The 19,786-nt window shown below is 38.4% G+C and overlaps 1 protein-coding gene across 1 annotated transcript in view; it reads right to left on the bottom strand.

Annotated features, from left to right (window-relative positions):
• Positions 1-917: 917 nt before the first annotated feature.
• The window catches only part of crnkl1 (crooked neck pre-mRNA splicing factor 1), a 51,335-nt gene continuing 32,466 nt past the window's right edge, over positions 918-19,786 (bottom strand). The window contains exons 11-14 of the mRNA XM_059986287.1: positions 14,345-14,584; positions 11,806-11,907; positions 10,030-10,278; positions 918-9,240 (exon numbers count right to left, since the gene is read on the bottom strand). Of these exons, the coding sequence (XP_059842270.1) occupies positions 9,067-9,240; positions 10,030-10,278; positions 11,806-11,907; positions 14,345-14,584 (765 nt within the window). The 3' untranslated portion in view covers positions 918-9,066. The remainder of the gene's footprint in view (positions 9,241-10,029; positions 10,279-11,805; positions 11,908-14,344; positions 14,585-19,786) is intronic.

The raw sequence follows: 19,786 nt of genomic DNA, 5'->3' as shown, positions 1-19,786 counted from the left end.
TGGAATGTTTGTTTAATTTCATAGTAGTTTAGGATAGCTTTAAGCAGGGCCATTTGTACCTGGAGGCTGAGACAAAAGGTTTTTAATTTTTTTTAATACACTGGAAATGCATGCAAGTGTTAATAACTGTGTTTGTACAAGGAAGAAACAATATTTAATAGATTTTAAATTTAATCTTTCACTATTGATGAGAAAGCAGGCAGTATAATAGGAGACATTTTTGATGCTCTAGCTATAAACAGTGCAGGGGGAAAATTGTTTAATTGTTACAAATCAGTGTTTCCATAGACTTCATGATTTTTAAATACTTTTAAAGTACTGTCAAGGTTCAGACTTGTGTGCATGTACAATATGTGCAGTTTACTGTAATTATCAATACATTTTTCTTGTATAGTTTTAATTACTATATCAAGCAGTAGATACTTCTAAAATGCATCTGTAAACCTGACTCAAATCAGATTAACAACCTAAATATAGCTTTTGCTGCCTAAAACCTGAGACAATGAAAATTGTACACAAAATTAGGAACGATCAAAGGTCAATGTGTATACTGCTACTTTGCTATTGTTGACTTATTTTAAAAATACTGTACAACAAATAATGGGTAAAATAAATTAAAACTAATCATCTATTCTTTTGCTGTTCTTGGCCTAGCAGTTGGTGGTTGCCATGTTAGAACAGTATTAGCCTGTTTATACATTCCCATGCACTGCTGGAAACCCTTTCAATAATAGCCCTACAACTTAAAAATAGCTTTGCTTTTGTAGCATTAGAATCAACAGGCATTGTCCTGGCTTCAGAAAAGACTAACCGATGAACTATTGTTTGTTAAATGTTGCTAACGTACTTGAGTAGAAGCAAAATGAATCAAATCAGTGCAATGATTACAAGAACAGAAAGACTTCAATCCCAGAATCTGCATTTATAAAGAAACAATTTTATGTACAATTCATAGTACTGTCCCAATGTCAGCATGAAAATATCAAAATGACAAACTATATCTGCCTCAACCACCTCCCCTGCTGACTTTTGGACAAAAGGTGTAATAAAAATGGTACAAACAATGATTAAAGCCATAAATTAAAAATAATGATTGCCTCACAGATTTGTTGTATGAAGATTCATTTCATGTGGATAAGGCACCCATGTTACGGGTATGTAATGTAACTATATACATCCCTAAAGCAAGATTACACAATAAAATGGCTAACCAATTACCAATAACAGACAACATGGTTTCCAATAGAAATCATTAACAAGTTACAAATACTGGGCACTGTAACTAGTTTAGATCCAAATGGCAACTGCTTCAGCTATCAAACTGTTGACAAGATGCTACCTTAAAATATTTGATATTGAGCGGGCTAATTTCCATTTAGTATCCACACAGAAGCACTAACTTTCCAGTATCCAGCTAATTTCAAAACACTGAGCTAATATCAAAATACAAATCCTACAAATGCCAGTTTTATGAAGAGATTATAATCTGAACAGGCAATTTAATTTCAATTATTACACTATATTATAGGATGCAAATATTTATGCTTTAACCAGTACTAACTCTGAACTGTTGGTAAAGGATTTTACAACAGTGATCTTGGTATTCATTCTTCATTTAATCGTGTCTTTAAAATTGAGCATTTTTAAATCACATGATACTACATTTTTCATGCTAATCGTACTAGAACAACATTTCCCAGTAACTAAGCTGAATTTGCCTAACCTAGGTTATAAGGAATTTACTAGATTGTACTACCTGTAAATACCAAATTTTATGACAATATTACAAAAGGGTCATTTAAAAAAAAAATTGCATTGATTGCACCATCTGATTTGGCTGTCCATTCTTTACTCTAAGCTTGTCATGTTAGATACGTTGCCCACATATTCCATGGTATCAGCTTGTTGCTTCTACCACCAATAGCATTAGCTATATTAAACCACAAGTTATTTATTGCCAATATGGAACACTGTAAAAAGCATTTAAAGAACCAGGGGTGCAGAAATTAAGTTGCACTGTTTGGGTTCAGTAGCAAGCATCTAAAAATCTTTGTGGAGTAGCTTGTGATTGTGACCATAGCAACATTTGAATCACAACATTCTCAAAGTTTGACCAGGCAATCCTTTAGAACTATTTCCAGAAAATTGTTCTGAGGAGAACCTGTCAATGGGTACTTCTGATTATTTCACTCCATAGATGCTGCATGACCTGCTGACTTCCTCCAGCATCCACCTTGTACTCCCCTCCCCTCCATCTTCTTATTCTGGTTTCTGCCTTCTTCCTTTACAGACCCAATGAAGCGTCTCAGCCCTAAACATCAGCTGTTTATTTCCCTATATTGAAACCCACACAAAATGCTGAGGAACTCAACAGGTCAGGCAGCTTCAGAGGAATAAGAAAATGGTGAATAAGATTAGAAAGGTAGGCCTCAATTGTACTTGCACCTCAGCCACAAAGCACATCAGGAGCTGAGCACTATGATGAGCAGTCATGAAACAGTGGACCCTGACACTTTCCCTTTTATGGGGGGGAGGGGAGAGAGGGAGATTTCAACCAGGACAGTTTGAAGTCATCGGAACAACTACCATCACATCACCTTTGGAACCAGTGGAGCCAACACACTTGACTGTTATACCACTATGCAAAACACTTACCAGGCCATCCCCGCCTGCACTTTGGAAAGTTGGATCACCTAGCTGTACTTCTACTTCCAGCATACAGGCAGAGACTTACAGACTTCAGCACCAGTGGTGACAACCCAGAAGGGATGGTCAAGAGAGGTGGAGGAGTACTTACAGAACTGTTTTCAGTTGATGGACTGGACAATATTCAGGGATTCATCTTCTAATCTGAATAAATACACCACAGCTGTCACAGACTTCATCAAGACCTGTGTGGATAAGTGTATGCCTTCAAGAACATACTGGACATAACCAAACCAAAAGCTGTGGATGAACTAGGAGATTCATAGTATGCTGTGGGCTAGATCTGTAGCATTCAAGAGCGGTGGTCCAGAATAATGCTGGAAGTCCAGGTAAGATCTATGGAAGGTTATTTTGAGAGCGATAAACAATTCTGATTGAGGTTAGAGATACACTGGCTGGGTTTGCAGGCTATTCCTACAAGGTAAAACATCATGAATGGCTGTGATGCTTCACTCACAGACGAGCTCAACACCTTTTATGCATATTTTGAAAGAAAGAATAAAAGTGCTCCTGTACAAATCCCTGTAGCATCTGGTGATCCTGTAATCTGTCTGAGACCAATATCACAACATCTCTCAAGAGCAGGGGTTCCCAACTCCTTGCTTAATGGTATTGATCTATGGCATAAAAAAGGTTGGAAACCCGTCTAAGAAGCTGAATCCTATTAGGCCCTGATGGTGTACATGGTAGAGCACTGACAGCCTGTTCCAACCAACTGACATGAGTGTTCAAGGACATCTTCAATATTTCACTGCTGCAGTCAGAGGTTCCCACCTGGTTCAAAAGGGTGACAATCATACCAGTACCTGAGAAGGGCATGATGAGTTGCCTCAATGACTATTATCCAGTTGCATACATATCTACTACAATGAAGTGCTTTGAGAGGTTGGTCATGCCTAGAATCAATTCCTGCCTAAACAAGAATCTGGACTTGCTGCAACTTGCCTATTGCCACAATAGGTCTGCAGCAGATGCAATGCCACTGGCTCTCCATTCAGCCTTGAATCACTTGGATAATAGTAATACCTACATGAAGCTGCTGTATATTCATTACAGTTCAGTTTTCAATACCATCATACATTTAGTACTAATAGCTCCAAAATCTGGGCCTCTGTACCTCCCTCTGCAATGAGATTCTTGACTTCCTCATTGAGGGACCCCTCTACCCTGATGCTGTGTTCTCTAGTCTTAGACTCTACCGCAGTAGGCAATATCCTCTCCACGTCCTCTTTATCAAGGCCTTTCACCATTCGATAGGTTTCAATGAGGTCACCCCTCATTCTTCTGAACTCGGTGAATACAGGCGCAGAGCCATCAAACACTCTTCATATGACAAGCCATTCCAACCTGCTATCATTTCGTGAAGTTCCTTTGAACCCTCTCCAGTTTCGGCACATCCTTTCTAAGGGGCCCAAAACAACTCTCAATACTCTAAGTGCGGCCCACCAGTGTTCTCTAAAGTCTCAACATTACATCCTTGCTTCTATATTTCATTAGGAGTTTGAGAAGACATGATATGTCTTGCAAATTTGAAAAGAGGTACCGTGGAGAGCATTCTAACTGGTTGCATCTGGTCTGGAGGGGCCTCTGCACAGGATTGGAAAAAGCTGCAGTAAGTTGCAAACTCAACCAGCTTCATCATGGGCACTAGTCTCCCAGCTATTGAGGACATCTTCCAAAGGTGATGCCTAGAAAAGGCGCATCCATCTTTAAGGACCCCCATCACCCAGGAGATGCCCTCTTCTCATTGCTACTGTCAAGGAAGAGTTACAGGAGCCTGAAAACACACACTCAGTGTTTTAGGAAGAGCTTCTTCCCTTCTGCCATCAGATTTCTGAATGAACATTGAACCCATGTACTCTAGCTCACTTTTTCTCCTTTTGCTCTTTTTGCAATATTTATTTAATTTATTTATATTTATTGTAATTTATAGTTTTATTATTATGTATTGCAATGTACTGCTGGCACACAACAAATGAATGCAATTGCAAAGCCTGGAGAAAAATGCAAAGTGGTATGAATTTTGAAGTGAGAAACACAATAAGAGATGACTGTGAGAGGAAGGGCTACAAAAATAGACAGCATAAGCCATGCAATCAAAAGAATTTAGACACTTAGATAATAGTTTTATATTCACAGAAGTGCCTGAAAGTGATACAAGTAGGTTGGTCAACATGATTTCTGATTGAACATAAAAGGAATCCAAATTTAATGCCAAAGGTAAGAGGAAAGTTATTTTGGAGTACAGATATACACATTCTTCAGCGTGGAGTCATTTATAACCATGATTTCTAAACTAGGATGCCAACGTTCCAGAAGCTTTAATGATACAAGTAATTTAAGGTTTACCCAATGAAGATAAACCAGTGTGTAATTGCTACGCAAGCTACCCAAGCTGCAAGACTGACAGCATCTCTATAAATCCGTGGAGATCTTCAGCTCTTTAAAGGTTGCAGCCTTTGCCACCGTCATCCATAGCTCAGTTGCTGTATGTGTAGAGCCTGCACATTCTCTCCATGTGGGTTGCTTCCAAGTGCTCTAGTTTTCTCCCACATCCTGAAGGACTGCTGGTAAATAAATTAATCACTGCATCCATTAACTGACATGGTCATGTCTCTGGGAGAACAAGTTACAAAAGTGTTGAGGAAGGAGGATGAACATGGCTAATAGGACTGGGGATTGCTCAGCTGGCAATCAGCATAAGCCCAAAAGGCCAGAACACTTCTCTTATGCTGTTAAGACAAGTAGCAGATAAGCACGTACAGTACTGCTGTTAAAGTTGCAACCGTATAAAATAATGAAGTCTTGACTTAACATGTGGTGGAGTCTGCAGAGCCACTGAATTTTGATATAGCCCTGGAGCTAGAGAACTAAACTGAAACAAACAAAAATCTTATTTATTTTCCATCTTGGGGCATTAAGTGTTAAGCTGTCTTTAAAGTGCGTTCCTAAACCACAAAGTTAACAGGCACCATTAATTTTCACTGCTCTATTTAAAATGCTACAGAAATCTCCAATATCTCTCAATGACTTCAATATGGCTACAAAGCTTTTCACAAATGAACCCCTGCCCACAAAAGAAAGACAGCTATCGAGTACTAGGATTTAATTGAGTGCAGCGTCTGTAATGAAATAAGGCAAACTGAAGACAAAAAACTCCAAAACTAGAAAAAAAAATCAAGAAAAAGACTAATTGCAATAGGAAATAAACCAATACTTTTACCTAAGTGGATATTGTTGCACATATCATTAAAGCTTCTTTTCTGTGTTCAATTTTAATCACAAAAGTGTAAAGCAGGTACTGAAATAGACAATCTACAGGTGCCAATGGTGTTCCACTATTGGGCAATAGAGTGTAGATCCAAATAAACAAAATGGCAGAAAGATATGACAAGAATCCCAGAAAAGCTGTTAAAATCTTCCTTGGCAGCTGTTGGGAGATTATTGTCTTTCAATGGCGAAACCAGGCTAATGTCTGCAAATATTTTAAGAAATGGATGCTTAATATACTGTTCGTAATCTGCCAAGTGGAGACACAACTTCTACAGTAGGTAGAAATGGAGATTTGAATACCACTTTAAATAAAAATTCACATCATTTATGTAAAAAATTATTAAAAGGCTTATCACACATTGAAATTGTTAAAACTGTAAATTACAAAAAAAGTGGCCAACTAACAAAAGTCTTCTGCTTGAATTTTGCATCTTTATCATTCTTTTTATTTATATTGAGTGTTATGCCTGTGCTCCCCCCCCCTCCTTTTTGAGAATCGCAAGATCGCTATTAAGTCAGGTCAGGAGACCCAGGAAATGAGAGAGAGACATGCAGAATTCATAAAGAGTTTGGAATGTGTCCTGGCCTCCGAAAGGCGGAACCATTGATAACCGCTATTGTCTCTTGGAGACGGAATTGTGTATTGAGCGCTGTGCTATTCATCAATGCCCTCAAGGAATCAGGCAACATGGGCTGGTTGGGGGATGGCATCCTCCCCAACTTGATTGACATCTGAGACCCCGCGAGTGGGGGATAAAAGAAGGTCTGTGGGAACAGCCCCTCAGACGCACCAGAAGAAAGGCTTGAAATCCAGTAACAGCGTAATAGCAAAAGCCGGTGGAAAGCCACGTGTGTCCTTTTCCATTTGCCTCAGAATTGGTGGGCCTTGCCACAGGAGATCGGCTTTAGCTAACAACAAAGGGGAAATCAGCCCCTAACGACTCTCGAAGGATTGACATCATAAAAGGAATAGGCAAGTTAAACATCCGTCTTTCTCTCTAACCAAAAGCTGCAGCTTGAATGAACTTGAGTGACTTTTATATTTCCATCGGACAATACATTATCCCCTAGACAACGATAGAGCTATTTCTTATTATTATTATACCCGCGCTTTTAGATTTAGTATTGACAATGTATATTATCTGTATGTCTGCATTGATATTATTTTTGTGTATTTTTATCAATAAATACTGTTAAAAATAGTACCATCAGACTTCAACGGACCTCTCTATCTTTGCTGGTAAGTGACCCAGTAACATGAGGAAGTGATGGCCTTCTTCAGCAAAAGAGTTTATCCTTGTTGAATTCAAAGCAAATTCTGCTTCAACAGACCAGGCAACTGAAAAACTTCTAATTACAACCTTTTTGGCAGAGATGTTTTAGTCTTTTCATCACAGTGGTTACAAGGAAATGTAACAGCCATACCATAGTATGGCGTAAGAGGATGAATGACGCTTTTACCTGGATATTGGAGCTCTATCACTAGATTTGAGAAAGAAGACTTCAGTTTTCTTTGCAATGTGAACAATGAGGAGAAAATAATGTCATTTCTCAGTGTTCATTAATACACAAAAGCACCTTAAGAACTTAAATCATTATTTGCAAATTCAGCTTTTCATTTGGGTATTGGACCCCTTGCAGAAATAAGAGGATGCAGAATTATGAATTTCCCAGTCCTCCAAAAATATTCACTGTGACAGGTACTTTCACGAACATGGATATCAAAACTTCTGGCCTGTTAAAGGACTAAATGCTTGTTTATATGCAACCAGGGTCACTTTGCCCTCTCCAGCCTCCTATTTATAAGAATACAGCTACAAAGAATTTGTAACGAAAATTCACAATAAACTCAATGCACACAATGATTTCTATAAATTTGCTGTTGACATTTTCATGTCAATATGCACAGGGACTCAGAGTAAGATAGTACAGGCTGCATGGAACAGGCAAAGGTGGCTTTGATACATCAAGGTCTGAAATTATGTGCATATATACCAATAGATGCTACATGAGTTGACATGGTTGTTAAGAAGGTGTATGGAATCTTGGTCTTCATTAGTCAGGGGATTGACTTTAAGAGCCGTAAGGTAACAGTGCAGCTCTATAAAACCCTGGTTGGACTACACTTGGAATATTATTTTCAGTGTAGAAGCTTAGAGAGAGTGCAGAGGAGATTTACCAAGATGCTGCCTGAACTAGAGGACATATCTTATGAAGATAGATTGATGAAGCTCAGGATTTTCTCTTTGGAGCAAAGGAGGATAAGAACTGACTTGACAGAGATGTCATAGATAGAGATGAATGGCCAGAGATTTTTCCTGGGGTGGAAATGGTGAATACAAAGGGGCATATTTTTAAAGTGATGGGAAGGAAGTACAGGGGGGATGTCAGAGGTGAATTGTTTACACATAGAGTGATGGGAGTGTGGAATGCCCTGCCAGGGGTGTGGTAGAGGGAGATATATTAGTGGCATTTATGAAACTCCTAGTTAGGCACATGGACAAGAGAGAAATGGAGGGCTACACAGGAGGGAGGGTTAAACTGATCTTAGAGTAGGCTAAAAAGTTGGCACAACATTGTGGGTCAAAGGTGATGTGCTATGCTGTATTGTTCAACTACTATTGATATGCCTATGTCAAGTCTAAACAAGTGAGCTTTCCTTCGGAAAGGTGGAGACAGTTGCCCAAGGAGCTTCAAAAAATTTTCACCATATAACTTTCCAACACAATTAACAAATAAAGGCAAACTTTATTTGTAAATAGCCTGTGTTGTAATTTTGCATGTTGAAACAAAATAATAATACTGTTATTAGATAGTTAGAAAGTCATCTTGAGAGAACCACTGAATTACGTTAGCTAATGGAGGAGGTATGACTTAATCAAACTAGACCCTAAGTTACTCTGAGCTCAGCTAAGGATAATGGTGTGAAATTATAACAATAGCTCAAGGAATTGCAAAAAAAAAGCATATTACAAAAACTTATTTAATAAACACTATAGACAGCTCCAGCTGTTCGCATTTGTACAAAAACCAAGTTCAAAAAAAAGGTAAAGAATTTTGAAGTGTCTAGAAAAAGTTGCCAAGTCATCAAGATTCACTCTCGTTCTTATTCGTATTTTTGTCAGGGTCATCCTCTGATTCTTTCTCATCTTGCTGTTGCTTCTTCCAGAGCTTGGCCATAGCGAGCAGCTTGAGGTTTGGCTGATTGGCAGCATCTTCTGGGAAAATGTAGTCGTAATATTCCTCCCAGCCAGCATCTGACTAAATTAAGAAAATAATAGGGAGATATTGTTTGATTAAACCACAAGATTCATACTTCTGCCACTAGACTTTCAAATAATCTAACTACTTCTGTATTTTGTTTTTAAGATGTTAAGTCTTCCTAGAATTAAACAGCTCCAACAACCATATCAGCAAGTAAGATAAATCAGAAGTTTTCAAATTTGTAGATCCATGACAGTTGTTGGGAGAAAAACAACTTAGGGACATGAATCATTAACCAATTGAAAACAAACAGGAAAACCCCAGCAGAGGGCAGTTCAATAAAACATGATCTGACTGATGTGAGCAAGTTGTTAATTTCTCGGACCAAACAACTTAAAGCAGAGAATACCAAAACTGTGTAAACAGACAAGGATCAAGTGCACATTCTTAAAAACAGCTTACAAATTGGGAAAAGTTTTAAAAATGTTCATGTTAACCATTTGGCAAACTTGGGGTTCTTGAAAGTTTCAACTACAAAAAAAATATATATTTAAATTGTCACAAGTCATTTATACTCAGAAAGCTAAATTTGTTAAAATTCTGCTGAAAAATAAAATGGTTAAATGGCCAATAAAATGCAAGATGTATTTACTTCAAAAAATAAAATGCATTTCATATTACCCAATGTTTATCAATATGAAAGTTTCCACCTTCAAAAGATATGTTTAAGTATTTGAATGGCTACTAGTTAACTGTCAAAGGAATAAATGTTAAAAGATGATTGCACATTAACTTTTTTGTTATTTTAGTAAAAGTAAATTTGTCTGTTTTGACAACAGTTCTTACTCCATCTTCTGTCTGCAACTTCCTCCTCTTTTTGACGCGTTCTGGCATGAGTTTTTGAACTCTGTTCTGTGATGAATCTGTGCCAAATTCAGCCTCAAAGTCCCTCCAGGACTCCAAGAACATGAGTCGCTCTTCCTTCTCCTCACAATTTCGCAAAGACCGGTTGGCATCCTCATAGATCTGTCGACATCTAGATAAGCGTTCAGGTGCATCAACTGAAAGTTCAAACTGAACATAACTAATCCATACCTGTTGAAAAGAAAGATATAGAATTTCAAATCACATCAATAACTGCATGGGTAATTACTTCCATTCCTTCACAGTCATATATAATAAAATTTATATTGAGAAGCAGGTGAATCAGCAGAGAGCAAGCAATATAGCTGAGAATTAAAGCAATAATTAACAATCAAATTCAAATGGTGTCAACCCTCAGTTTATACTTGTTTTTAAAGCAAAATTAGACAATAGGTGCAGAAGTAGACCATTCGGCCCTTCGAGCCTGCTCCATCATTTTGAGATCACGGCTGATCATCTACTATCAATACCCGGTTCCTGCCTTGTCCCCATATCCCTTGATTCCCCCATCCATAAGATACCTATCTAGATCCTTCTTGTAAGCATCCAGAGAATTGGCCTCCACTGCCTTCCGAGGCAGTGCATTCCAGACCCCCACAACTCTCTGGGAGAAGAAGTTTTTCCTTAACTCTGTCCTAAATGACCTACCCCTTATTCTCAAAACATGCCCTCTGGTACTGGACTCTCCCAGCATCTGGAACATTATTTCCTGCCTCTATCTTGTCCAATCCCTTAATAATATTATATGTTGCAATCAGATCCCCTCTCAATCTCCTTAATTCCAGTGTGTACAAGCCCAGTCTCTATAACCTCTCTGCGTAAGACAGTCCTGACATCCCAGGAATTAACCTTGTGAATCTATGCTGCATTTCCTCTACAGCCAGGATGTCCTTCCTTAACCCTGGAGACCAAAACTGTACACAATACTCCAGGTGTGGTCTCACCAGGGCTCTGTACAAATGCAAGAGGATTTCCTTGCTCTTGTACTCAATTCCCTTTGTAATAAAGGCCAACATTCCATTAGCCTTCTTCACTGCCTGCTGCACTTGTTCATTCACCTTCAGTGACTGATGAACAAGGACTCCTAGATCTCTTTGTATTTCTCCCTTACCTAACTTTACACCGTTCAGATAATAATTTGCCTTCCTGTTCTTACTCCCAAAGTGGATAACCTCACACTTATTCACATTAAATGTCACCTGCCAAGTATCTGCCCACTCACCCAGCCTATCCAAGTCACCCTGAATTCTCTTAACATCCTCATCACATGTCACACTGCCACCCAGCTTAGTATCATCAGCAAACTTGATGTTATTTTCAATACTAGATGCAATACAAGCTGCAATACTACATTGCAAGTCATGCACGTGCCAATATTAAGGAGATTCTGTGTCTTTAATTTGATATCCAGGAAACACTACTATTGCTTTACCCTAAATCCTTTAACACTTGACAAATCAACACATCAACACTCACATAATTAGATCACTTTTTCATTACACTGTATGGAAATGTTAATGGAGCCTAACATTTTTGTAAAACCTGTTACCATCCAGAGTCGGGATAATAATAAAAGCAGGGACATTGCAAATATTTTGCACTGGCTTGTAACAAATCAATTATTTTAAGTACGAAGCGTCTTTGGAACTTGAATAATTGTTAACTGCCAAAATAGTCTTCTTGATGTTACTGGCTTACTTTAACATGTTGAGTACGTTGAAGTAGACGTCTGTAAAGGTTTCTTGTCCTTTCATATTCCTCCTGTTCAATTTCAAAGTCAATGTATGACTTCCAAAGCACCTGAAAAATAGCAAATTCCACAAAATTATCTAACTTGTAGATGGTATTGATTTTATTATAGAAGTTAACACTCAAGTTAACATCCAAATTGCAGACTGCAGGAAGACTTGGTTTCCTTATAACCTACAATGAAATAAAAGGTGGATATGTCTTATATTAAAAAATGCCAACTCAGCATAGTTTTAATGGGTGAATTTTAAAGCCTTTATAAAATAAATTTTAACGTTCACCATAATATAAACAAAATTGAAAACAGTCAATGATCCAATTTAGTTTTCTGCTGCAGAAATATGAAGGTGATTAATAGTTCATCAAAAGGAGCATAGAGAGAATTCCTTTCAAATGATAAGAATATTGAAAAAATAAATTAACATGAGAGCAAATGGTTGAAAAATTCCAGTTCTTTCAACATCACCTGCAAAATCTTTTTTCCATTGTAGAAGCCTGCCCCTCCTATAAAACTATTCACATCCCCAACTTCAAGAATATACAAGATTCTGATATTATAACTGAAGATGTTGGAAACTCTCAGGTCAAGCAGCAATTGAAGAAGCAGTTGTTATATACAGGTTGAAGACACTTTAACAGAATCGATCAAAAGAGAAAATAAGCTCATTTTAAACTGCAAAGACAGAGGGGGAGGGATGGGTATGACAAAGGGAATATCTCTTAATAGCAAGTGGCCAGGCTATCAATGGAGATATGTTTCTCAAGTTAGCTGCTTGATAGATTAATGAAGAAAAACAGAGAGAAAAACACAGATGGAACATAAATGCTGTTAAATGGAAATATGTAGGAAATGCCCATTTCTGAGTGAGTCACGATGCACTACAACACAGAAACAGACACTTCAGCCTATCTAGTCTGTGATACAAACATTAGTCAAGTTCCCTAAGGTGGATGAATTTGATATTGACTCATGAAGACTACAATGTGCCCACTGGAAAATGAGGTGCTGTCCTGCAAGTTTATATTGCCACATTACAAAAGTGCAAGAGGCCACAGACATAGCAGAGTGGGATGGAAAACTAAAGTTCCAGGCAAATGGAAGCTTGGGATCCCTCCTGTAAGCTGAAAGCAGTCATCCGACCTGTGGTTGGTTTTTCCAACGTACAGCAGACTACGCTGAATGCAATGCATTAATTCAGAAGTACCTGTGATTCGCTGCACCAGATAGCACTACTTTTTCGAATGAACAGATGCTGCACCTCCACTAGTTACATGGCAAAGTGTTGTGAGAAGTGCAAGTGTTGAAAGAGAAAGAAAAGCAGACCACAGCCATGAAGGATTTCTTCAAATTACAAAAGTGGAAGGAAAGAGCACAATGAATTTATGCAATTTTGAAAATTTCTGAATGCATTTTTTTTAATAAACCAAGAAGCCTAACTACTGGCCTATATTTTCTAAATATCATATAGAATGCTCACAGGCCTCTGGTTTATTTTGTGAAATTCATTTAATAAATCTAAGTGCACCAGCTTGCTCTTAAATAAATTGAGGAAGATTGCTGAAAAGTAAAATTTTAAATAAAATTATATTGTTAAGTGCATTTTGATTGTGCTGGTTCATAATAAACATGATGGCAACTTCCAAATGAATTGGGCTGAAATTCAAATAGTACAGAAAACTTAATAGTTTAATTTATTGCTCTTAAAGTTGAAATACATCATAATCTGTGTTACCAATTAAAAGAGGTTAAAAATTGGAGAAAAAACAAAGATCAAAAGAATGGAGAAAAACATAAGATTTGATAGGTTCAGTTAAAGGACCAATACAATGGATAGCTTTGTTTTTATTATACTGTGATTGCCATTATTTGAAGAATCATGAGATGAGAAGCAATCAACTTGCTGGAAATATCTAAGTGGGAAAGTTGATTCAATCTTGCGTAAAATTAAACTGATCACTTTGTCACAACAGGTATGAGAACAGAAGAATAATGTTCTAAGCTTGCACAACATAGTCTTCCTCATATTATGCATGTGAACTTGGTCTTAAAAAGATAATTTTATACATTAGTGAGAACATTTAAAAAGATTAAAGTGACAGGTTTTCAAATAAGGGATGTGTACAGATGAGATTCCATGAAGTCAATCTGTCAGATGGAAAATATCATGATATACAACTGAATTAGAGTCTGATACAATAGACATGAAGATTTACACTTTAAAGTTATAGCAAAATATTATACATAAGAGAAAAAAAACATTCTTCTCTACTTCCATCCAGTCATTCAATGCTTCAAATAATAGTTTTGATGGATTACATCATTACTTATTATGACTGCTAAGCAATCCACCTGATTCCTAGGTTCATCTCTTTAAATCTGTCTATATGATGATTCATGTAACCAGCTTTATAAAATTCACTGCATATTTCATGCCATATTGTATGTAATAGTTACTACTGATTGTGCAAAACTGATCAGATCTCTTACCTCTGGCATATCGAGTCGCGGTTGACCAATTGCCAGTTCATAGATTGCACGAGCACGCTCAACATCACCAAGGATGGTCTCTAATTCTGCAAACTTGATCCAAGTAGTGCAATTCTCTGGAGAAAATTCCAAGTATTTCTCATAGAGTTTCCTGCATCGGTCAAACTCACGAAGCTGCAGCTCTAGTTCAATGTACCCTTTGAATAGTTTGTTCTTTGGACATTTTCCTATGCCAGCCCCCTGAAAGAGCACAAATAATAACTTCAAGGCATAATCTAATGAATAAGACACTGTTGACTCCAAGTGCTAACCTCTCCAAACAATATAAAATAGCTTTGAAGTGGTGGGAGGCTTATGTAGAAATTGTAGGAGCCCTGGCAGAGGTATTTAAATCATACTTAGCCATGGGTAAGATGCCAGAGAATTGGAGGATAACTAATGTTGTTCTGTTCTTTAAGAAAAGTTCTAAGAATAAGCCAGAAAGTCATAGGCCACAAGCCTGACTCCTTCGTGGGTAAGTTATTGGAAGGTATTCTAAGGGATTGGAATATAAGTATTTTGATAGACAGGCACTAGTTATTGGTAGGCTACACACAACATTGGTAGGTTGTGTCTATCCAATCTTAAGAGTTTTTCAACGAAGTAACCATAAAAACTGATTAAGGAACAGCATGGGATGTCGTCAACATGGACTTTAACAATGCCTGTGACAAGGTTCCGCATTTGAGATTGGTCAAGATTAAGTCACTTGGCATTTAATACATTGGATTAGACACTGGCTTCACAGGAAAAGCTCCAGAGTGGTACTAGATGGTTGTCTCTGACTGGAGGTCAGTGACTTGCAGTGTGCACACAAGGATTGATGCTGGTCCTGTCTATATCAATGATAAAGTTGCAAACTGTATCAGCAAATTTGTGGACGACACCGAGATTGGGGGTATAGTGGACACCAAGGAAGACAATCAAATCTTGCTGCGGGATCTGGACCAGCTGGAAAAATGGGATTAAAAATTGCAGACGGAATTTAATGCAGACAACTGTGAAGTGTTGCATTTGGGAGGTCAAACCAGGGAAGGATTTGCAAGATGAGTAGTAGGGCACTGAGGAATATAGAACAACAGTGGGATCTGGGAATATAGATCCATAATTCCTTGAAAGTCGTGTCATAGGTAGATAGTGTTGTAAACAAAGCTTTTGGCACATTGGTCTTCATAAATCAGAGTATTCAGTACAGGAGTTGTGATGTTATATTGAAGATGTATAAGACATAGGTGAGGCCTGATTTGGAGTATTGTGTGCAGTTCTGATCACCTGCCTACAGGAAAGATATCAGTAAAACTGAAAAAGAGCAGATAAAGTTTGGAAGGATGTTGCCAGTACTTGAGGACCTGAGTTATAGGGTAAGGTTGACTAAGTCAGGACAGTATTCCCTGCAGTGTAGGAGAATGAGATCATGGGTTAAGGGTGAAAGGTGAAATGTTAAGGAGAACAGGATGGGGAAGTTCTTCACTTAGAGGGTTGTGAGAATGTGGAATGAGCTGCCAGTGGAAGTGGAGGATTTCAGTATTTGAGAGGAATTTGGATAGGTACATGGATGGGAGGGGTATGGAAGTCAATGGGTCAGGTGCAGATTGATGGGACTAGACACCATAATAATTCAGCACAGACTAGATGGGCCGAACAGCCTGCATCTCCACTGTATTTTTCAATGATGGGTATAAGGCGAGTTAAGTTGACCTTCATTTGAATGGGAACAAAAAGAAAATTCAAGAAATACTGAAAGCTCCTTAGGTGATACCTAGGACAGAAAGGTTTCTAATAAAAAGTTGTCTATCATTTTTCTCCACTTTTTAAAAATATCAGATGTTATGGGGTGGATGGCAGGGAAGCTGCATGGCCTCGGTCATAGCGAATACTCGGCCTCAAGCCACGGAATCACTTGTTTACAGCTGTCCAGGAGAGAGGCTTTAGAGTGTCTCTGGGGGTGTGTGTGTGTGGGGGGGGGGGGCAGAGTGGTGTAGCATCCAAGCTTATATGGTGCTCGACTGCAGACTTGTTTCTTTCATGGACTCGAGGTCTTGTCCAATATTTTTTTGTGTGATTGAATGTTACTGATATCTTATATGTACTTGCTATCCTATATGTGCAATGTGTGTCACAGAACACATAACATAGAACAAAAAATAGTACAGCACAGTACAGGCCCTTCAGCCCACAATGTTGTGCCGACCCTTAAACCCTGCTTCCCATATATCCCCCCCACCTTAAATTCCTCCATATACTTGTCTAGTAGTCCTGTGTTGTGAATTACTGTTGGTACTATGCTTTGCACCTTGACCTCGAAATAACACTCTTTCGTTTGGCTGCATTGCCAGGTATTTGTGCATGCTTGAACTTTAACTATGTACACCAGCACTTTCTGGTTTTGCTCCATTCTACCAAGAACCTGTTTGACAATGGCAGAAAGTTGCATTTTACTCCCAAATGAGTAGGCAGCATAGTCTTATTAAGAGGCTGAACTTTACACAGCAAAGGAGCATTAGCGATGCATTTCCTATCTACACCAAGGTAACCAGGGTGATAATAATACCAAGTCAAATTGCTTCAGCAGCCTAGGTTAATCAAGGAAAAAGTAGCCTGTGCTCCTTCCACTATATGCTATCTAGTGATAACCTGGTGTCAGGGTATTTGAATGTGTAGATAGACAACGTAACAAAAGAAAATGGGAAAGAGGAGTAGGAGTGGATCATTTGAACCTGCTCTGCCATTTCTCATGATCATGGCGGTTCAAAAGATCAATGCTATTTTCCAGCACTTTTCCCATATCCATAGAGATCCACTAATGCATTTTGAATGAACGACTGAGCTTTCTCACACTGCTGGTGTGGGAGCGGGAGTGCAAGGTACCAAGATTCACTGCACACTGAGTGAAGAATTTACTGTTTATCTCAGTCCTGCAAAGCTTTCCCCAGCTTTTTACTGAACCCCTGGTTCCAGGCTCCTCAACCGGCCGAACATCTTCATACATACAGTGGTGCTAGAAAGTTTGCGAATCCTGTAGTATTTTCTCAGTTTCTGCACAAATACGACCTAAAGTGTGATCAGGTCTTTGTGCAAATCCTAAAACTAGATCGAGAGAACCAAATTAAATAACACATTATACTTGTTCATTTATTTATTGAGAAAAATGATCCAATGTTACACGTATTTGTTGGAAAAAATGTGTGAACCTCTGGGGTTATGCTATATGGAGTCAGATGTTCCAATCAATGAGATGAGATTGGAGGTGTGGATTGTAGAGGTACCCTGCCTTATAAAAAAAAAGACAAAGTCAGGTTACTGACAGAGCATGCTTTTCTCAAAAAAGATCTGTTTATGTGCACCATGCCGCGGTCAAACAATTTTCAAAGGATTGTAGAGATGCATTAAGCTGGAAAAGGCTACAAAACCATTTCTAAAGACCCGAGTGTTTATCAGTTCATAGTAAGAGAAACTGTCTACAAATGGAGGAAACTCAGTACTGTTGCTATTCTCTAGGAGTGGGCATCCTGCCAAGATCACACCACGTGCAATGCTGGAGGAGGTGAGAAAGAACTTAAGGGTAAGAGCAAAAGACCTGCTGAAATCTCTAGGGTCTTGCTAAAGTCTATGTTCGTGTGTCCACTATAAGAAAAACACTGAACAAGAACGGTGTTCATGGAAGGATACCATGGAGGAAACCACTGCTTTCCAAAAGACATTCCTGCATGTCTCAAGTTTGTGAAAGACCACCTGGATGTTCTACAACAGTTCTGGGAAAGATGTGACAAAGTTGACCTTATTGGCAGAAATGCACATTGCTATGTTTGGAGGAAAAAGAGCACAGCACACCAACACCAAAACCTCATCCCAACTGTGAATCGTGGTGGAAGGAGCATCATGATTTGGTGCTGCTTTGCTGCCTCAGGGCCTGGACAGCTTTCAGTCATTGCGGAAACAATGAATTCAAAATTGTATCAAGACATTTTACAGGAGAATGTCAGGGCAGCAGTCCATCACTTGAAGCTTAATAGAAGTTGGATAAAGCAACAAGACAATAATCTGAAAGATAAGAGTAAATCAACAAGAGAATGGTTTGAAAAGAAGAAAATTCATGTTTTGTAATAGCTGAGTCAAAGTCCTGACCTTAATCCTATAGAAATGTTTTGGAAGGACCTGAAGCAAGCAATTCATGCAAGGAAGCAAGCCCACCAACATACCAAATTTCAAACACTTTTGTAAGGAGGAAAGGCTTAAAATTCCTCCAAGCCGATATGCAGGACTGTCAACAGTTACTGGAAATGTTTGGCTGAAGTTATTGCTGTACAAGGGGATCACAACAGTTCTGAAAGTAAATGTTCACATACTTTTTTTAACAACGCATGCAATACTGGATCATTTTTCTCAATAAATAAATGAACAAGCATAATGTTTTTGTGTTATTTATTTAATTGGGTTCTCTTTATCTAGTCTTAGGACTTGTGTGAAGATTTGATCACATTTCAGGTAATACTTATGCAGAAATAGAGAAAATTCTACAGGGTTCACAAACTTTCTAGCACCACTGTAAAGCCTAACAGCCTTTAAAAAATGCTGTAAATTTCAATGAGATTTCCTCTCATTCTTCATAAACCCTACAGAATATAGGTGAAGTCTAATCAATCTTGCATCAGTGCACCTACTATCACTATAATCAGTATTGTGAATCTCTGCTGTATTACCTGTGGTCAGAGTATCCTTTCTTACACAAGGAGAGCACTAGGATCCCTTACTAATCACATTCTTAAAGAGCATCAGCAATTTAATCAACATGATATTTTTCATATTTCCATTTTATCTAATATTCTTTTTAAGATATTCTTTCATTATATCATTCAGTTTGGACTCCTGCATTTCTCCTTCTACCAATATTAAGCTACCAGGTCAGTTGTTCCCTGTTTTTTCTTAAATAGTGGGTCACATTTGCTACCTTGAATCCCAGAAATAATTTCATCCTTTACAAAAGGGATGTAAGTGAGGGATCCTTGTGAGTGAGACAATCTAGAAGGGGAAAGGGGTTAAGGAGCCAGTGCAGAGTACCCCCATGGCCATCCCCGTCAACAACAGGTCTATCACTTTGGATACTGACAGGGGGATGACTTAACAGAGGAAAGTCACAATAGTCAGGTCTCTGGCAGCAAGTCTGCCTCTGTGATTCAAAAGGGAAAGAGGGGAAAAGAGGCATGCTGTGGTGATAGGGATTTGTTCGTCAGAGGAACAGATAAAAGTTTATGTGGGCAAGAACAAGATTCCTAGATGGTATGTTGCCTCCTGAGTTGGAGGGTGAATAGCCAGAAGTCTTGGTCCAGGTAGGTAGCAATGACATGGGTAGGACAAGTGATGAGGTTCTGCATTCTGTAAAGAGAGTTCATGGAGTTGGGTGCT

Source organism: Hypanus sabinus, chromosome 12 (genome assembly GCF_030144855.1).
Source record: "Hypanus sabinus isolate sHypSab1 chromosome 12, sHypSab1.hap1, whole genome shotgun sequence".
Classification (NCBI taxonomy): Eukaryota; Metazoa; Chordata; class Chondrichthyes; order Myliobatiformes; family Dasyatidae; genus Hypanus; species Hypanus sabinus.
The sequence above is the reverse complement of the archived record's forward strand: the minus strand, read 5'-3'. Positions and strand labels throughout refer to the sequence as shown.